At 37.0% G+C, this 21,347-nt stretch overlaps 2 protein-coding genes, 1 long non-coding RNA gene and 2 pseudogenes across 3 annotated transcripts in view; 3 read left to right on the plus strand and 2 right to left on the minus strand.

The window, feature by feature from the left end:
- Positions 1 to 9,108, plus strand: part of LOC107711874 (beta-ureidopropionase-like) — a 15,414-nt pseudogene extending 6,306 nt beyond the window's left edge.
- A 94-nt stretch (positions 9,109 to 9,202) lies between these two features.
- Positions 9,203 to 14,419, minus strand: LOC107711875 (protein GUCD1-like). The gene is made up of 6 exons (XM_016516951.1): positions 14,110 to 14,419; positions 13,631 to 13,712; positions 13,386 to 13,551; positions 11,782 to 11,873; positions 10,233 to 10,474; positions 9,203 to 9,692 (listed from the first exon to the last, which is right to left on the minus strand). Exons 1-6 carry the CDS (start codon positions 14,183 to 14,185, stop codon positions 9,601 to 9,603), a joined length of 750 nt encoding a protein of 249 aa, XP_016372437.1. The 5' UTR covers positions 14,186 to 14,419; the 3' UTR covers positions 9,203 to 9,600.
- A 1,117-nt stretch (positions 14,420 to 15,536) lies between these two features.
- On the plus strand, positions 15,537 to 15,951 carry LOC107711838 (uncharacterized). Its single transcript, XR_001636742.1, has 2 exons — positions 15,537 to 15,633; positions 15,779 to 15,951. It is a non-coding gene; the product is annotated as an uncharacterized LOC107711838 (long non-coding RNA).
- A 928-nt stretch (positions 15,952 to 16,879) lies between these two features.
- On the plus strand, positions 16,880 to 19,749 carry LOC107711824 (P2X purinoceptor 4-like; annotated as a pseudogene).
- A 256-nt stretch (positions 19,750 to 20,005) lies between these two features.
- LOC107711876 (P2X purinoceptor 4-like) overlaps positions 20,006 to 21,347 on the minus strand; it is an 11,096-nt gene continuing 9,754 nt past the window's right edge. The window contains exon 13 of the mRNA XM_016516952.1: positions 20,006 to 20,822. Coding sequence (XP_016372438.1) covers positions 20,268 to 20,822 — 555 coding nt within the window. The 3' untranslated portion in view covers positions 20,006 to 20,267. The remainder of the gene's footprint in view (positions 20,823 to 21,347) is intronic.

A 21,347-nucleotide genomic window follows, 5' to 3' on the forward strand; every position in this document is an offset into this window, starting at 1 on the left:
GCTGGCCAAAAACTACAACATGGTGGTGGTGTCTCCCATTTTGGAGAGAGATGAGATCCACGGTGGAACATTGTGGAACACTGCAGTGGTGGTGTCCAATAATGGCAATGTTCTAGGCACATCACGGAAGAATCACATTCCCCGTGTGGGAGACTTCAATGAGGTCAGTGTCACCCACTGCATAACAGTCAAACAACTGTCAGTGTGAAACAACACAGCTACAGTGACACTCTGTATTTAGATTAATAGAGTGTCATCACTCGTTTATATTAAGCTAACATGAGTTAATTAAACTGTAAATTAAATATTAATACAGTGCGCTCCAAAAGTCTGAGACCATTAGTATTTCACTAATTGATCTTGTAACAATATACACTATTGGTCAAAAATCTGGAATAGAGATTTTAAAGATTTTTTTATGGTCTTGAAAGAAATGCATTTGTATGATTAATAATACAGTAAAAAAGGTAATATTGTATTTATTCCTGTGATGGCAAAGCTGAATTTTCAGCAGCCATTGCTCAGTGTCACATGATGTAACAGGAATATATTACATTTTAAAATATATTCAAATAGAATGTTTTACAATATTACTGTTTTACTGAATTTTTGATCAAATAAATGCAGACTTATTGAGCACAAGAGACTTCTTTCAAAAACATTAAAAAAAAAAACTTTAAAATTATTCCAAACTTGGGACCGCTAATGTATTAAAATGAGCATGAATATCAGAACGTACATTTGCTTGAATGACAACAGCACTCAAGCTGCATGAACTCCACAAGTTTGTGTAAAACAGGGGTGCCCAAACTCGGTCCTGGAGGGCCGGTGTCCTGCAGAGGTAAAACCTGAATATCATGTTCTCCAGCATTCTTGAGAGTGATCCAGAGCATCTTGAGCTCCAGTGGAAACAAGAACATCTGACCACTTGCAAGAGTCACATAATCACTTATTTGAATAGTGGCCTAGAAATAGTGCAGAATCTGAAATATCTCTTATTCATTTCAGGTTGTAATAATATATTATTGTACGTTTTTTAGAATCGTAAAACTTTATTTTTAGGTTTAAGTGACAAAAAAATCCCCAGATTTTTGGACCCCACTATACATACAGTTATCAGTATTTTGTGCTGCTATCAGGGACGCGGGAAGTAGGGGTGCTGAGGGGGCTGCAGCACCCCCTGTTTTCACATGGTTGCAAATGCAACGCCAAGTTTGTTCATTTAAATTTATTCAGTTTTAGCATTTAATAATTTATTTGTAATGATCTCTGAAATGTAAATTGTAAGTGGGCTATAATAAACCCATGTTTATCTTTATAAACATGATTCATTTTACTTGTGATGTTTTCTATATGGGATGATTAGCCGAATCCTCATGAACACGTGACGCTGGCGCGTGGTATCAGACATGAACTATACAGAATGCGAACAAGATTAACTTTAATACAAGGAGATAATGGCGCAAAAGGGAATTTCAGATTTTTTTTAAAATGCCCATCCCAGCAAAAACTTTCCAAAATCGGCATCCAACACCAGCCCAGCACCGACGTAAGTGAACAAGCTCCAGCACGAGCACGGAGACAAGCCTAGCGGACCCAGCCCAACCCCCGAGATTGATCAATTACTATCGATAATTTAAAAAATGTGATATGCAGTCAAATTTCCCAGTGTGTATATGCCACTTAAATGAGTGTTCATATCGACGCACTTGTAGTGCTTTGTGGAGTTGTCAAATGAGGTGACCCCGAAACGTGTTTGTGTGTGTGTATCTGCACTACATGATCTGTGGGCACTTTAAGTGGTTGAGAACGTTTGATTTCTCCCCAGCTGTGCTGTTTATCAGTTTCATGTTGTGCCTTTGATCGATTCCACACTGTGATAATGCTCAATTCAGGAAATGTAGCCACTCTCTTTTCTTGAAACAAGAAACACTCTCTTTTCCTGCAGTGTACCTGCAGGAACCAGATGGCAGAGCCGGCTCAATTCTGTTGTTTTCATTCAAATTAAGGATAATTTTACTGCTGTCTATGCTGATAAACATCAATGTTGGAAAAGGTTTACACAGAAACTCTTGTGTGTATATGCCACTTAAATGAGTGTTCATATCGACGCACTTGTAGTGCTTTGTGGAGTTGTCAAATGAGGTGACCCCGAAACGTGTTTGTGTGTGTGTATCTGCACTACATGATCTGTGGGCACTTTAAGTGGTTGAGAACGTTTGATTTCTCCCCAGCTGTGCTGTTTATCAGTTTCATGTTGTGCCTTTGATCGATTCCACACTGTGATAATGCTCAATTCAGGAAATGTAGCCACTCTCTTTTCTTGAAACAACAAGCTTGCGTGTACCTGCAGGAACCAGATGGCAGAGCCGGCTCAATTCTGTTGTTTTCATTCAAATTAAGGATAATTTTACTGCTGTCTATGCTGATAAACATCAATGTTGGAAAAGGTTTACACAGAAACTCTTCTGAGAAACCAGCTTAGCCCTGCATGAATTTCCATGCTGCATCAATTGCATGAATTTACACTAACATCACAAACTGTGGCCACAATCTAAATTACAACATAATGTATATTGTTTTAATCTTCTAAAAAGTGGATGATCAGATATCACAGACATCGACAATTACTGCTAAAACACAAGCTTATCTCTCATGCAGTCTTTACATAGTCGCTGAATCTTACACTTCCTAACACATGCCGTCAATGACGAGTGGTTTTAAAATAGTGTGCATTATTTGGTGTTAATCTATAGCCACCTTTCTAGGACTAATCAACTTAAACGATTATTTAATAGTTCTAAAATAATTATTTTGGGCATCATTATTCATTATTTAATAATGCTTAGTATAAAATGAGTTATTCTCACCTTACACTGATAGTTTTCATTAAAATATATATGGTCTAGTTGCAAATGTTCAAATATTTGGAAGAATGTCCTGTCAGTCACAGAAATTGTAGACTAAAATGGCTTTGCATAAGTCATTTTCTGAGAAAAGATCATTTTCAGCCTAGTCAGATTAACTGTTGGTGAAGGTGATCGTGTGTAGTTCAAGACTAATGTGCTGTAGATATTCCTATAAAGATTTGGGATCTGTGCCCTTTAATAAAAATAGTAGTAGATCTTAAAGGAATAGTTCACTCAAAAAATTTTAATTTGCTGAATATGTTCTCACACTCGATGTTTCTTCATTGGAACACATTTGGAGAAATTGCATCACTTGCTCACCAATGGATCCTCTGCAGTGAATGGGTGCCGTCAGAATGAGAGTCCAAACAGCTGATAAAAACATCACAATAATACACTGCTAACCCACACAACTCCAGTCCATCAATTAACATCTTGTGAAGCAAATAGCTGCATGTTTTTAATAAATACATCATCAAGATGTTTTTGACTTCAGACCGTTGCTTCTGGCCAAAATACGATATGTTTTAAAGTTAAAACGCCTTGATGGAATTGTTTCTTACAAACATGCAATTTTTCACTTTACAAGACGCTAATTAATGGACTAGATTTGTGTGGATTACTGTGATGCTTTTACCAGCTGTTTGGACCCTCATTCTGATGGCACCCATTCACTGCAGAGGATCCATTGGTGAGCAACTGATGTATTTCTAAGTTTCTCCAAATCTGTTCCTATGAAGAAATAAACGGAAAAGAAATAAAACGTTTACTTTTAACTCTTGTTGTTTTGATAGAAAAAGATGAAAACTGAATTGAACTTGATTTAAAATTGAACTGCATCCTTGTCCAGTCAACATATTACATGGAAGGGAACACCGGCCACCCGGTATTCCAGACACAGTTTGGAAAGGTTGCCGTTAACATCTGCTATGGCCGACACAATCCTCTCAACTGGTTAAAGGCAGAGTAAGTGATTTCTGGTAGCCAATGTTGATATTTGAAATCACCAAAACAAACACGCCCCTACCCCAAAAGGGTCTTGGCCCCTATTTTGATAGCTCCGCCCCACATATACGCGCTTGTTTTTTTTTTCTGTGGCTCTGTGGAGTCTGGTCTCTGTTAGTGGTTATAATGTCTTAGAGGGATGACTTTTATTCTCAGAGGTAGATACAGTAAACCAATTATCTTTAAATTGGCTTAAATGGGAGTTATTTCGACAGTCTGTTAAGCAGTGACCATGTGCCTCACATATGAAAGCGTTGGAGGTTCAGATGTGTGTTTTCTGCTGCCCTCTACTGCTGATTTCTGGGCAGACGAGACCTGAGCTTTTTTGTCTTGATATAGTTCTGTCTTTTCTAGGAGTATTTCAAGAATGAGTTCACATCTGGAGATGGAAAGAAAGGTAATTATCCATTCATTTTGAGCATGTGCATGTAGTTGCATACGTAAACTTGTTTCTCTTGTGACTTGCACAAAGGTAAAGGCTGAAAGGTCAAATCATATCTACACAACCATTCAAAAGTTTGGGGTCTGTAAGATTTTTTTAAAAGAAATTAATACTTTTATTCAGAAATCAGGGCCATCCTTAGCTGACACAGGGCCCGGTGTGAGGTAGGGAGCGGGGTCCCCCTCAGTCCATTCTCCGTGGGGCCCGGTGCGGCCGCACCAGTTGCACCCCCCTAAGGACGGCCCTGTCAGCAATTATGCACTAAATTGATCAAAACTGACAGTAAAGACATTTATAATATTACAGAAGATTTCTATTTCAAATAATTGCTGTTCTTCAGAACTTTCTGTTCATCCAGAATCCAGGAAAACATACATCACGGCTTCCACAGAAATGTAAAGCAGCACATCTGTTTTTAAAGGGGTCATATGATGCGATTTCAATTTTTCCTTTCTCTTTGGAGTGTTACAAGCTCTTGATGCATAAAGAAGATCTGTAAAGTTGCAAAGACTAAAGTCTCAAATCCAAAGAGATATTCTTTATAAAAGTTAAGAGTCAACCACGCCTACCTAAAACGGCTCGTTCTAACACACCCCCACATACCTACGTCACGATCTCGGAAGATTTGCATAAAAAATAATGTTCTTTTTAGCAACATCATATGACCCCTTTAACATCAATAATAATAATTAAAAAAAAATGTTTCTTGAGTACCAAATCAGCATATTAAAATTATTTCTGAATGATCATGTGACACTGAAGACTGAAGTAATGACTGCTGAAAATGTAGTTTTGCCATCACAGGTAATTTATTCCTATATTTTATTTTATGTATATTACAGTATATGTATAAAAAAGTTATTTTAAATTGTAATATTTCATTGTTTTACCTGTAGTTTTGATTAAATAAATGCAGCCTATGTAAGTCTAAGAGACTTCATAAAAAAAAAGTACCTACCACCAACTTTTGAACATTGGGCCTCATTCATGAAACACGAGCAGAACAAATTTTTGTGTAAATCGTTCGTAAAGCTGTTCTGACGTAAATTTTCGGATTCATGAAAGTGTTCGTATTTTCAAAATGTTAGTTGGTACAAAAGAAATTTACGCCTACCCCCTTCTTGGTGTAAATGGGGTCGTAAAACGTTCTGTGTTCTTTTTGGCAAACTGATGATACTGAATTTTGATGCACTGCCATTATAATATTTTACAAGTTTGTTTGCTCTGTTTTTGTTTTTTGTAGCTGGGATTTGATTAAACTGTTTAGCTTTGGGTAAAACGCAGCGCTTGTCACTGTCACTTTTTACCCAGCCGTCCAATCAATGGAGGAGGGGCGGGACAAATTCGAGGCTACTTGTACAACAACTGAACAACAATAGAGAAGTTAACATTGCTGGTTACTGCATTTTTATATTCAGTAATATTCTTCAAAGTGAGATACTAGTAATGCGTTACTGCCGTGGATATTCCAAATTATTGCAATCAAAGCGTCTCAGCTGGAAAAACGCTGTGCCACCAAAGCGTCCTCCAGCATCACCAGCTGGTCGTTTTCAGAAGAGCGCCTGACATTTTTCAGCTGGCTAAAACGCTTTGGTGGACACACGTTATTGAATATTTATTGTTAGGCATATGGCCTATTGGTCTTTTTTGCATTTATGCAATATACTGGAGCCAAACCTGAGAAAGTAGACCAGAATATTCCACTGCGTTCCTGGACACGCAATTTGCGTAGCTGTATTTCATAGGCGGGGATTATGGTAATTGTGAATGTGCGTGCACGAGCGCCCTATTTACGAATCATTGGAATTCATTAACATACGCATGTTTAACTATCATAATGCGTAATAGGATTCCTTGTCTTCTATTGGTCAAGCAAACAGATAGCCCTGCCCCAAACTCACGCCATTGGTTAAGCCTGCAGTGTACCTCCAAATTACTCATAGTTTGCATATTAAGATGAATATTTAATCTCCCAGAGAATTGCACATTTCACTTTAAATGTAAAATTCATTAAGTCTAAGCATAAAGGAGACATTTAGCAATACTTCTCAAAAATCATTCATACAGTTGATGGCACTCTCAGCCTAGAAATTAAATATGGGTCAAAACCTAAGAAATCATTCCATTCTGTATACACACATGTGAGTCCACCTGGTTCTTTCCCAGAGCTTAATGTCTCTGTGTCAGCGAATAAAGGATCAGCGTATCTGTCTGTCAATCTAGTAGGCCTATCTGTATCGGTGGTGGGTTGAGGACGAGGGAGCTTGTTCAAAGGTGTCGTGTTCCTAAAGTTCTGGTCTGTCAGGCTCTGTTCTCTCTTTCAGCCCTCATTACTGTTGCATAAGCCTTCAACCTGTACACAACATCCCCCTCTGCTGTTTTACATGTGAAGTCTCTCTGTAACATGACCAGTGTCACACACATAAGCCACAAACATATACAGTATGAGGCGCTGCAGGCGCATTTGTCCATGAATGGGGTACAAAATATGGTCTAAAACAGGGGTGTCCAAACTACGGCCTGCGGGCCAAATGCGGCCCGTGGATGAATTTTCAGTTTGGACACCCCTGGTCTAAAACTATTTAAAAATTAGCGATGTTTTTCTTTTCCAACATGTGATCAGTGAATCAGCGCAACCTTCAGAAAATGTTAAACATCAGCCTCAGGTGATGAAACTAGATATTATATGAGGTTTTATGTTTCATTCATTTATTATGAGGTTTGCATGTTTTGCAACCCTGTTAACAAAATTTGGGGAATGAATAAATACAGTTTTAAACTGACATGTAGTTGGGTTGTAAATAAAGATAAAAATGAACAGACAAAATGTTAAAACAATCAATATGATGTCAGGATGGGTAATTTGGCATCAAATGTTGATATGTAGTTAATAAACTTACACTTCCATTCAAAAGTTTAGGGTTAGTAATATTTTTTAAAAGAAATTAATACTTTTATTTTGCAAGGACACATTAAATTTAACAAAAGTGACCGTAATGACATTTATAATCATTGATAAGACATTGATACTAAGAAATGTTTCCTGAGCAGTAAATCATCATATTAGAATGATTTCTGAAGGATCATGTGACACTGAAGACTGAAGTAATTGCTGCTTGAAAAATCAGCTTTGATCACAGCGATAAATTACATTTGAAAATATATTCAAATAGAAAAGTTATTTTAAATTGCAATAATATTTCACAATATCACCGTTTTACTTCATTTTCGTTCAAATAAATGCAGCCTTGGTGAGCATAAGTGACTTGTTTAACATACTAACACCAATAAAATCTCAGTCCACAAACTTAAACAGTAGTGTGCATTTATTATATGAATTCTGGTTTGTCTCATCTGTAGCGCACCATGACTTTGGCAACTTTTATGGCTCCAGCTACGTGGCTGCACCCGATGACAGCAGATCCCCAGGATTATCCAGAACCCGTGATGGCCTGCTGGTGACAGAGATAGACTTGAACCTAAATCGGCAAGTTGCAGACAAATAGAACTTCAAGGTGGGATAAAAAAATCACTACATGTTCAACTATACTACAGTATATTCCTGCTGCCATCTTGTGTTGACATTTTGAAACTGCATAGGCCTATTTTGTAAATTATGCTTGGCGGGCCATATATAATATAAACTATTAAGACAGCTGCGGGCCGCGTAAAATTCATCCGCGGGCCGTAGTTTGGACACCCCTGGATCACATCCTATAAATACTGAATAAGGGTTGTTTCTGGTAGCATCTGTATGCCATTCACATGTATGAATCTCTCCGTAGATGACTGGAAGGTATGAAATGTACGCAGAAGAGCTCAAAGAAGCCATCCAGCATGACTTCAAACCCAACATTCTTAAGGAGTGAGCTTATAAGGAAAACCGTGCTGTCAGCTGAAAGCCAAACTCTAACCCTAACCTCTACTCGAATTTCACAAAATAACATATAATTTAAATAATTTATCGGTTCATTTTTAAGGTCAATAATGGAAGGATGCATTTGATTAAAATACAAATACAACTTTTATTAATTTCTGAACTGCTACTATATATTTCATAAAAATTAAGTTTGCCATATCAACATTCCTTATGGTCTTTAAAAAAAATGTAATCGGACACCTGATGTCTTAAAAACCAAAGGAAAAAAACAACAAAATAACATTTAACCTGAATGATCAAAGATTAAATAACATAATTATGGCTGGTGGAACAACCATAGTGCAAGCATTTCATTTGTTAGCCATTGTGCAACAAACCATCAACGACTGAACTATTTGAACCACTGAGCAGGCGTAGTGTGTTTACAAGATAGCAAACAGCAAAGTGTTCACAACACTGTGTTCAGACCTTTTCAAACGGTGCACAACACCTGACGGTAAACCTCTAACCCTAGTCTTCCTGTTCTCTCTCAGAGGAATTAAAGTTGCTATGAATTATGCCAACACAATGTAATCATGAGAATTAAACAGCATAATATTGTAATTTACACAGAAACAGGTCTAATACTGTACTAGTGCACAGTTTCACTAGGTCAAGGTTCACAGTTCAGAGTCACCTACAAAGCAGCCAAACTCTCTCTTGCTACACTACATGAGGTTATGACAGAAGTCCAGGTGATTTTACTCTTGAGGAAACCCCTGGAGAAATGAATCCATGCATATTGCACCTATGAAACGTTTCTTTTTCCTGACAGTGGGATATAATTTAACATGCTGGATTTATCAAATCTTTCCTGAGTTTTTAAAAACAGCTTTCCTCTTGAACAATAATTAAAAACTTTCACTGTATTCTTAATTAAGTGGCTTCCAAGAGAAAAAAAAAAGAAGAAAAATCAACACAACCCCATGATTTTGCAAGGTTACCCTGAACAAACACAAAATCTTTATCTTTACATGAATGACAAACATTGTACACTCCTCCTCCACCTCTTACAGTGGCATAGACTATATAAATCATATGAGCTATAGATAAAAATATAAGTCCACATCACAATAATGATGAGTTACATATACATACCATCTCCCTTTCCTTTCTGCATGAATAATTCATTCTGTGGCCAATGTAGCACCATAGTAATGTTTTGTGCGATGCTATAGCTCCATTGAAGACCATAGCCAGAGGTGAAACATACTACCTGCTATTGGCCAGCAGCGCTGGTCCCTGTTGGCAAAAATGCTACCCAGCCAACCACAGTGGTTGCAAAAGGGGTTTTGAACGTGCGTTCATTCAGAAGTGGTCAAGACTCAACCGTCTTTGTAGATGAACAGAATGTCCTCGTCAGTTCCGTAGCTTCTTCTGGCCTCCTCAAAATTACTAAAGCTTGTGCAGCACACACCTGGCAATCAAAGAGATGGGCATATGAGACACAGTTTTAATGTTACTGCCATGTGTGAAGATTCTGTATTATCATTAAAGGAATACTTCACCCAAAAATGAATATCCATTGATGAGCAAGTGTGGTAATGCTAAATTTCTCCAAATCTGTTCTGATGAACAAATTCATCTACATCTTGTATGACCTGAAGGTGAGTACATTTTCAGCATAACTTCCTTCTTGGGTGAACTATTTGTTTAAAAATAACCATAATATACACTATAATAAATAAGGCTGTTTGTTCTAAGATATATGTAGCCTCAAAAAAGTATTTGGAAACTTCAAAATAAATATAGATTTCATTACATTAGATAGAAAGTATCCAGATATATTTATTTAAATATCTGAATTCACATTTAACCATATATTTAATGATTTAAACATTTTATGTGTGTGTTTTTTTATGTTTTGCATTGAAATATTGTGCTTGTGCTGTAATGCCAAATGCCATATATAATAATAATAATAATGCCAATAATGCCAAAACTTCACAATACATACGGTCCGAGTAGGCCGGATTGTTGTAGAAGATGCTGCCGGTTCTACGGTTAAATCCACACACCACTACAAAGTGGCCCTGGTAATCTGGCTTCCTGCAAAAGCACTTCTGACCCACAGGGAGGAAACAGCAGTATTTGACAGGCGTGGAGCACAGCTCACACACCAACACGACTGCGTTGACCAGCACTATGGCCACATGACCCTGCTCCAGGTGGCTCTGGATCTCCTGAATAGTAACAGAGCTACGAGAGAGAGATGTGATCAGATTTCTTCAAAGCACCGCATAGGTGAGAATATGTTTTAATAGAACTGGAACTATATATATATATATATATATATATACAACGATTAAATGAAAATTTATAAAATTTTGTCTAAATGAATAAAAAACATGAAACACTAAAAATTAGCATTTTAAATTGATTTTAAGCATCCATGTAAGTCCAATCAGTAGAGCATGGCACTAACAACACCAAGGGCATGGGTTAGATTCCCACGAAATGCATGAACTGATAAAAAAAATGTCTTCAATGCAATGTGAATTGCATTAGATAAAAGCGTTTTTAAAGAGGAGTTAAATGTAGGGTGGCCATATGTGCCGTTCATACGGGACACGTCCTTGCCAGGATTTTTATATTCCCTAAAATATCCATAGTAGTTTGACCAATAACATTCAGATATTGTATATAATCTACCAATCGTGGCGCGTGAGAAGATGAGATCTACAGAGAACGTTCAAAGCGATGCAAATACGCGCACGTTTTTGTTCGTTCGACTTGAAGTGTCACTGCGCACCGATAATTGAATGACAACGTACCGCGAGAGCGATTCGAAAGCATAACGCCTGTTTCACACATACTCCGTCTGCAGTGCGTATGCGGTCCGAGTGCGTTACGTATGCGGTGCAGAAGCAGCACGGACTCATTGTGCTTTCACACAGGACGCGTTTGCAGTCCGCTCATGATCCGCGGCTGTTTAACACAAACACAACATTTATCCATTATTTTGATCTCAAATCCAAACATAGTTAGCCTATACTGAAAGTGTTTTTTCAGCATTGTGATCCTCTTTTATCACAGTACAGTTAACACAATCTTTCATAGATATATTCACGTTTAAACTCAATTAATATAAACAGCGTATTAAATGCATTTGGCTTCTAGATTTGTATATTAAGTTGCTCAAGCAAGTGGAAACACATTTGAACACAGCATATAGCTTTCGTTAGGTTATCACAAATATTTTAAATTAAAACTTACCACTGACAGAAACAGTCGGCTCTCGTGCCTTTTACATTTAAATCTTTATTACAAACAGTCCCGCGGGTCTTAAAGAACTTTGTTTTTCTACCTCCACAAGACACAAGTGCATATGTTGCCTTGTATATCTAAAAGTGCACTTTTATTATATTCCACCGCACAGTGTAACGCCTGTTTCACACATACTCCATGTTTTCAATGATGATTTTAACCCTGTATATCAGGCACAAAGTGTCAGTATGCACCACAAAAAAAAAAAAGAGAAACTGTTTTAAATGTGGAAACCTCACCTTTTTTTCACCAGGACTCCTTTGCTTTCAGCCTTCAGAAATAGTTCATTCACCCTGTCCTCCTCCGTGTCAAAATGCTTTTTGTAGAAAGACTAAAGCAGAAAAATACAGGAAATGGGAAAATTATTCAGATGCCAATGTGATTACTCAACATCTGAGTTGGAACTGATCCTCTGATTAAAATTACAGCTCAAAAAAAAAAAAATCAAGAATATTAAGTGTATAAACGCTAAAAAGGCCATGACTAATGCCATTTTCTTGGAAAAATAGAATCAAACATCCATTATTTCCTGCGCTGCATGTGACACTTAGCTTATATGCCATCTGTCTGCAGTGATCAGGACTGTACATGAAGTGGGGGCCCCAGGCAAAATTAATCAGTGAGGCCCTTCTAAAAGATTTTTTTTGTTAATGTATCTTTGTTACCTAGTGATATAATTATGCAACATGAAATGTGGACAAAACACATCTAACAGTATATAATGCACAAAACAGGATGCGCGCTCTCTTACTCAGAAGTGCATGCTCAAACCTGTGCACTCACATCTATATAATTGTCTTTTCTCCTGGAATTAATGTTGCCAGAAGCCCATCAACCACCAGGCTTCCATGACTGACTGATGAAATAACAGAGTACCTTTCAATTGTACAAAAATTACGGATCAATCTTTGTTAGCATTTTCAAGGTGATATTGGTCAGTGAATTCTCGTTATTTATTTTATTATTTAGCCTAAAAGTTATTTGAATTAAGTGTCTGTTCTAAATATTCTATTATAGGTATTTATTGAATTATTTTATGTATATCAGCAAGTGAACGAGTTGTGGCCGAAGCTCATGAAAAGAATGTTTTGTTTAGTTGTGTATTTGTAGTCTGTGCATTTCTCTTCGCGAGACACGAATAATATCTTTTGTGTAGCCAGCCGAATTCAAGCACAATATCGAAAGGAGAAAAATATATTTCTCATTTTTAATTAATTAGGCTGTAAAAAATGGGAATGTTAAAATATTCAAGGCACAGTTGTTGCATGACAATCTCATTTGCTCATGGAAACTGATGAATAAAATGTTTTGTATTTGGTTTGGAGTGGAATAGAGTGTGGGCAGAAACATAAATTGGTGCCTATGCTTACTGTTGTTCTGTTTCCTCTTTTCCTCCTCTTTTTTTCGCTTCAGGCTGCCGGACAGATTTGTTCTCTTCTTTATGTTTAACGTGCGTGTTTATGTGTGTGTGCGCAAACTTTTTCAGTTCATTCCTAAGTTGCGGAAGCTCAACTTCCATATGAAATGGATTAAAAATGCTCGGGTCCCGCGTTCTGCTCCGTTCCAGATCATGCATTTTCTAATCTACAGCACCGCGAGGACGCACTGCACCTGTTTGAAAAAGGCGTAACCAGTGTATCGAGAGAGGGGGCCCCATAGGGGGGGGTGGAGAGATGTCGCTGTGTGTTATAGCTTTTAATATTAATATTAACATTCCTGTTGGTTTAAATGGTCGGCCATCGGGGGCCCCCTTAAAATGCGGGGCCCCAGGCATTTGCCTGCCCCATTGCTACGCCTCTGATGACATGGCACTGACTTTGAAAACAGACTGCAGCTCATGTACCTGGTTCCTGAAGCCCTTGTCAACACCTAGTGTCTGTGTGCAGAAGCAATGTCTGACCCCCAGCTTATACATGAGATAAGCCAGGTCAATAGTCCACACGCTCTCCGTAAACTCCAAGTCCAAACACGCTCTCTGAAATTCCTCCTCACTAACTGGATGTAAATACCTGTGCACAAAAACAAGAGTTTAAATATTTGACCATTAGAGTAACTATGCATAATACATCACTCAGGATTCATACTTACTCTAGTACCATTCTCGAACAGGCCAAGCCACAATCCCAGTGGTACAGCTGCCGGATGACCGGTACGTTTAACATCACATCATCTGGCAAAACAAGGTCGGAAAGGAAGCTGGTAATGTCACTAAGCCCCAATGAGCAGCTTTTGATCCTCTGACTATATCATAAATTGCATTATTAGGTTGTATCGAGGATTAAGTAGTTAGTTTTGGTTGTGAACTTAATTATATAAAACCATTTTGTTGTATTTCATTCATGTAAAAAAGCATGTGAATTAGAGTGAATAACAACTTGGAAAAGTTAGACACAAGCAGCATGAGGATAATACACGGACTGTTCATTCAAATTCAATATATCCGGGTTGAGTGTTTTGCCCGGTTCTGTATGTTAGAGAAGGGTCATGATTGATAATAATTGCTTGTTAGTTTACAGTTACCAGCCATCTAAGATGTTACGTTTAAACGTCATTTAACACAAACTCACCGTTCATGATGCAGTCGGTGTGTGTCTCTCTCTGTTGTTGTGTTTCAGTGATGTTTAATAGCAGGGATTGATTCATGAAGACTGTCTGCTAGCGGGGTTAACGTTAGCCGGACAGCTGCTGCCCTCTTGTCCTCCACATCAGACACGCTAAAATATGTCCATCTTCAGCTCAATGAAAGCTGTTAATGAAAAGCGGTGAAACGGCTACAAACCCGACTCGTTTAGCCCACAGCTTGTGGTCATTCCCAGGGATGAATGTTTCACTTCCTCTGTCAGTCCAAACCACAGTTTGCTTCGGCGCGTTAAGAATAGGGGGAACTGCGCCCTCTGCTGGCAGGACGAGACAGTACTCCACCTCATTTCGACATAAATAAAGGGAACAATTAGAATATGTATAGAAGCTCCAATATTTATATATACATTTTACAAGATGAGTAAATACAAGTATTCTTATTTATAAAAATTATTTATTTCATTTATTTTAATTGAACATAAATAAAAAGACAATCTAGAATATTTACAGGGTAAATTTGTGATTAAATGGGTTGTTTAATTTGCTATGCTTATAAGGCTTGTTAATACCTAAATACCTAGTAATAGAATGAACTCGTTTAATCACAAATTTACCCACCAAAAATGTAATTCTTTTTTAAAAATGTGGTTTTACCATATACTGTATGGGTTTTGGATTTTACCCATAATGGTTGATGTGTCGTTCAGTCCGGTAGGTGGCAGTACGTGTCTCCGGTATAATAAAATTGCCGGAAATTCTATTAAACGCCGAAGACGAACCTGTTTGTGGACGTTCGGTGCTCGTTTTGGGTGAGTTTTTATTAATTTCTTTGAAAAAGGTAAAACTGGGTCGTGTCTGTCTGGGATTATTTGTAGGTTTATGGTTAAATTATTATCTCGTTATGTGTGTGTTTTTAGTTTGCTTGTTTATGACAAACTTGCATTAAGATCTGTCTAACCTATTCATTTCATCCTTACAACTTTAATTAGATTTCACCTCTTCGTAAAGCCCTTTGTCGACGTTATTTCTCCTCTGCCAAATTTTCTGCGGTGTCTTATTCTCACTCTCTGAAAGTTCACAGACAGCTAGTGAAGATGTCCATTGGAGTGCCCATCAAAGTTCTTCATGAAGCAGAGGGACACATAGTCACCTGTGAAACTAACACTGGGGAGGTTTACAGGGGCAAACTGATCGAGGCTGAGGACAACATGAACTGCCAGGTACTAAGATTTGTCCTGTGTATAGCAAACTAATCTTCTGCTTATCTTCTGAAGTACTATATTTTCCCCTGATAGAAACTTATTCATTTGGTCAATTTTTTTGTTGTTTGATCAATCCTTGCATTGGATTTCATAGATATAATTTTTTTTTTTTTTTTGTAACAGGATTTGTACAGAAGTACACCTGTCTTCCCGACATGCTGAAAAATGCTCCTATGTTAAAAAGTATGAAGAACAAAAATCAGGCCGCTGGTGCAGGTCGAGGAAAAGCAGCTATTCTCAAAGCCCAAGGTATACACCCTCTTTACTCCAGTCCACACATCTAACATCAAACATATATTTTTCAGAGAATTAATGTGACATTAATGTTTTTTTTCTAATAAAGATTATATTAAAACAGTGATCAAACTTGAGTTTGCGTTTAATGTTTTTGCAGTGGCTGCCAGAGGCCGTGGCCGGGGTGGACCAGGCCGAGGGAACGTGTTCCAGAAAAGGCGCTAGTTTTGTGGCAAACTTTTTTCTTTCCTTAATTTTGTTATGATTTATTTTATAATGTTCATTTTATGCTTTGGGAAATAAATGGGTGATTTTGCTATTTTTTTTTCCTGATTCTGTGAGTTTTTCTGGTGAGGATCTTTTTTTTTTTCTTAGCATGTTTATAGTTCTATGAGTATCAGCCCTACTGAGCTGAACATGAATACTGAGCAGCCCTAAATGAGCTGTCAAGTATTAAGACACTACAGTGAAACAAATGCAGTGAGGACATTTTAATGTATTTTCTTCAATAATGGTCCCTTTTCACAAGACTGTGATGACGAGTTTCATCAGCATCGTAAATCCTCAAGTTTTTAGTATTTTCATTTTTTTAATGTGTGTACATGTATACCACTATACTTTTGTATTATTTTACCTTTGCATCAAATTACAAAAAACTAGTTAACGCTAATGCAAGGGTGTTTCTAATACAGTCTATGGGAGTGATGGTAAATTTGACATTGTTCTCTCTACTGACTGCCGTTATCAGTCTATCTCTTTTTTTTTTTTCTTCTTTTTTTTTGAAAGTCTTCAAAAAAAACTATCATGGAGTTTTTCTGTTGCAATTTGAGCAAATGGGAATGCAAAAAATATATCTGTGGTAGTCTCCCATTCACTGCTATAGAAGTTTACCCAACTATGATGACTTCTGCTGCTGAGAAACCCGGAAATGTGAAAAAGGTCCATTATAGCAATTGAGCTGTTGTTCATGAATGAGGGTGTTCAACCACTTGATTTCAATTAGTTTTACATGGTTATACTGGCTTGCAAATGTGCAGAGTGCAAATGCTACTGGCTACCTAACAGGTGTTTAACCAAATACCTGCAGGTGGCTGGCAGTGCAAATCTTAACACTTATAATAATCCAACATGTTAAGAAATTATATTCAAAGCATGTGTAAATTCTATTGAAAAGTATAGTAGATATACTACAGGCTGACACCTAGTGTTCAACTTCTGACCGTACGTCAAGTACTGTAGTTTAGTGGACATTTCTTCAGCAATGGGCTGTAAGGACTGCAGTGGTATTTGCCTCCAGTGTCTTTTTGATTATGAAACACCTGTAATGCTGGTTATTAAAACCAAAAGAGTGGGAGCCCTTTTCAGACTGATCCAATTGTTGATCATAACCTATGTTGCTGTGTGAGTATAATTTTAGTTTTATACAGCATTTAAACTTTGGGAAAAATATTGATTGCATCTACTTGTATTCATCTAATTTTTAAGACACTTTGAATAAGAGTGTAATTAGAGCTTGTAAAGCCTGAGGTAAAGGTATTTTAAAAAACAAGTTTTCCATTTCTGGTCCAGACGAAATAACCTTATTTTTGTAGTCCCATGGATATGAAAATACATAAATGGTGTGCTTTTTAGGGACTGAGTTTGGAGTGACTATTTCACTTTACCAAAAAAAATTTTTTTTCCCTTTGTTACAATAAATGTATATATTTTTACACCCATGTGTTGTGCTCTCAGTGAAATTTAATGCAGTCTTGATGGTTTAGGGTAACTCCATATCTGCCTTGTGCTTTAAAGATATGTCTGCTGGATTCAGCGTGCTTACCAGGACACAGACTCAGTGATCAGCTCGGTCAGCACAAAGGTGAAAGGAAACATTTTGACCAATTCATTCACTGAGGGAGTTCATGTTTTGGGACATACCAGAATATGTTATCCCACCCCAGGTCTCTAAATTTGTTTGACAGAAATGCGTTGCAATAGTTAGAAGCACAAGAGTTATTTTCTGTCCAAGTGACATGCTTTTTGTAGCAATTAATTCCAGATTCAATCAGCCTTATTTTTATTCATTTGGTAGGGATAAAACTCTTTCTTTGTGTTAACAAATATGATTGTGACTCCAGGCCAGACACAGAGCAAGTGTCCTGAGGTCCAACAGAACACTTTCATATGCTTTGTCAATTTTCACACAAGACCAGACCATTGCATGTTGAATTATAAATGGTTCATTTTTACAGATTCCAAGTGAATTTGCTAAGTGTGAATCAGACAGTGATTGCAAAGAGGGACTCGATGAAGTCCGTGGCAATGGTACGTTTTTATGTTTTCTAAATAGTGCTGCGGATGTAAGCTGTGTTCCTCCTCGCAGGTGTTCAGACTGGCCGATGTGTGCAGTACTCTGATAAGATCCAAACTTGTGAGGTGCAGGCATGGTGTCCGCTTGAAAATGACACCATCATTCCAAAGTGAGTGTCTTAAAAAGTGGGAAAGTTTGATGCCCTTTGCACAATTGAAAGTGAATATTAATATAATCTGTGATTGTACAGACCTGCTATTCTAGGTGCAGCAGAGGACTTCACAGTGCTCATCAAAAACAACATACAATGTCCAAAGTTCAGTTTTAGAAAGTAAGTTCATGCATTTTAGTCTTAGAATAACAGAAAGCCCATGATATCTATCATTTAAATGTGAGGTCTTTAATGACGCAATGTAGAGAGAATCATCATTTAAATTCAAATGTTAGTGAGCTATGTGAATCTATTGTTTTGTGCTATTTCTAGGTGAAACATTCTGCATCACATCAACTCCACATACTTAAATAAAAACTGCACGTTTGATCGTAAAACAGACCCAGACTGTCCTATTTTCCGTCTGGGGAACATTGGTAACTGAGGCAGGAGAAGACTTCAGTGTCATTGCTCTTAAAGTCTGTATTTTCAATCATGCTGTATATCTAATACTTTTATTACATTTATATACACTACTGTTGAAAATGTTTTTTTTTTTTTTTTTTACTTTTTATTCATCAAAGAATCCTCCAAAAATGTATCATGGTTTCCATAAAATATTAAGCAGGATTACTAAGAAATAAGATATGTTTCTTAAGCTTCAAATCAGCATATTAGAATGATTTCTGAAAGATCATGTGACACTGAAGACTGGAGTAATGATGCTGAAAATTCAGCTTTGCCATCACAGGAATAAATTACATTTTAAAATATATTAATACTGAAAATTATTATTTTTAATTGCATTTAAATTGTATTTGTAATGATCAAATTAATGCAGCCATTGTGAACATAAGATACTTCTTTAAAAAACATTTAAAAAAATCTTACTGACCCTGAACTTTTGAAAAGTAGTGTTAGATTAGTACTTTACTTAAATATGTATTCATGAAATTAAGTTAAATACTGTATTTGACAGTGTGTTTTAATGTTAAAGGGTGGTATTATAGGGATTTTTGGACTTATGACTTGGACTTCCCAGAACGCTTCTGCATTCCCAAGTATTCTTTCAGAAGACTGGACAACAAAAATCCTGAAAATAACGTTGCCCCTGGCTAACAATTTCCGATAAATGCGGTTTAACTGAAAATTTTGATTGTAAAGCTAGACAATAACAATTTTGTTCTTTCCTACAGATTTGCAAAATATTATAAAAGCAATGAAAACATTGAAACACAGACATTGATAAAGGCCTTTGGAATCCGCTTTGATGTCATTGTGTTTGGGACGGTTTGTCTATTAGTCTCTGAGGTCAAAATAATAATCAGCATCTATTTAGTCTATTTTTATACCTATTCTTTTATTATCATCTGAAATTGTCTCTGCAGGCTGGTAAATATAATATTGTGCCCACTATTGTGAATATTGGTGCCACTCTTTCCTTTCTTAGTTTGGTGAGCTCTGGTTTGGTTTCTTTCCCCCCCCCAAAGATTCACCTATTTGAGTGAAATGTCTTTGGCTCAAGTATTTTCATGTTGATCCTGAACTTCTCCCAGGTGAATGCTGTTTGTGACTGGTTCATGTTTACTGCATGAAAGACCGTGTCTACTATGCCAAACATAAATTAATTCACCTGAACCAAAAAGGTGACAGTGTGCTACTGGTGAGTAAAAGTTAAATCAGTTTATTCTATAAGTAATTTATTTTTGTTACACAAAATTATACCATATTTTATACTGTTATAGAGCTCCATGGAGACAACCTCATATGATGGAGTGAACTGGACACTTTCACCGCACTTAAAACTAGTAAAACTGAATATGTTCTTGTAATTCTATATACACTTTTTTTCTTCAGTGTTACGATCCTTCAGAAAATTATTCTAATATGCTGATTTGCTGATTAAGAAATATTTCTTATCATCGTTAAAATAATTGTGCTGCTTAAAAGTTTTGTGAAATATCTTGATCAATTTAATTGACCATTCATTTGGATTTTTTAATTCAAAGGCATCTGTGTTAGTAAATGCATCCTGACAGCATTTTTTGTGGTTAATATGATACATCATTTGGTTGCTTTGCAGGTTAAAACTGTAAAAATTACTCAACATATACTGTAATATTGACTGTAGTTTGTATCATTCCCTTTTATACCTAAGGCATTGTCATTGTGATTGAATGTCTAATCATAAAATGAATAAAAATCTTATCTATTGAAGTCTGTCTGAGACGGTACAGCCTGATAGAGTCTAAGGCCACTGTATTTCCCATCAGGGCTGGGGTATTCTGCTCTTATCCTCCATACACAGCAACTGGGTATTACTGGAACAGCATCTCTGGGTGTGCTGTCACCAAAGCGCCATCTAATGAATTGAGCATAGGCCCCATGGCGCAGCTGAGCCTCCTCACCCAGCTCTGCTAGGGGATCCACATAGAACAAAGCGGTCTCCAGGACGGAGCGACTGACAATCAGAGTTGAAAAGAGCGGGGAGGAGGTTATGCAGTGCCCTTTCCTCGACCGACAGCACAGCTGCTCCTGCAAGTTGTCGGTAGGCCGGCAGCAGTCACACTGACACCAGGCCAGACACCCAGACTGTGGCATCTCCAGTAATGGTGTGTTTGTGCTTTGTCTGCTGCTGTGGGTTCTGGGAAGTTTTTCGTCTTCCTTTAGCACACCACTCTGGCCATTCTGTACAGGCTCACTTCTGCTTTGACCACACTGCAGAACGCTCATCAGAGTCTTCATGCTTGCCAAATCATTCCGAAAGAGAACAGACCAGGGTTATTATAGTTAACTAAAACCATAAAAAACATTTTCATGATCTGAAATGACAAACTTTATATGAGTGATTTATTTAAAGATAGTGATATATATATCAAATATATATTTCCTGTAAATGAGGTTGCTGTGACATCTACATTTTAGAGACCAGTGAAATTTCACAATTCTCAAAACCACAGTAGAATACTAGGGTAACTAATAATAGTAAAAAAAAAAAAAATCCTCAAAAATTATTGAAAATAATTAAACGGTCAGTAATTAAAAAAAGCAAAAGACAAATACAATAGAAAAAAGATACAAATGAAACAAACAGTGCAAGTCTAAAGTATTCAGTCTACTGCAAAAATTTAATAATTGAATGTAAAATAAAACAGCATAGTCTTCATTGTTTAATTCTTAACTTCCTTTGATTCTTATTAAAGCTACAAATGTCCTTCAGTCAAGAGCAGTGAGTGATTTTGTCTTTGTCTTTTGTTGTTTGATTAATATAAAAGCACACAGTCA

Source organism: Sinocyclocheilus rhinocerous, unplaced genomic scaffold, assembly GCF_001515625.1.
Source record: "Sinocyclocheilus rhinocerous isolate Xijiao unplaced genomic scaffold, SAMN03320098_v1.1 scaffold988, whole genome shotgun sequence".
NCBI classification, from domain to species: domain Eukaryota; kingdom Metazoa; phylum Chordata; class Actinopteri; order Cypriniformes; family Cyprinidae; genus Sinocyclocheilus; species Sinocyclocheilus rhinocerous.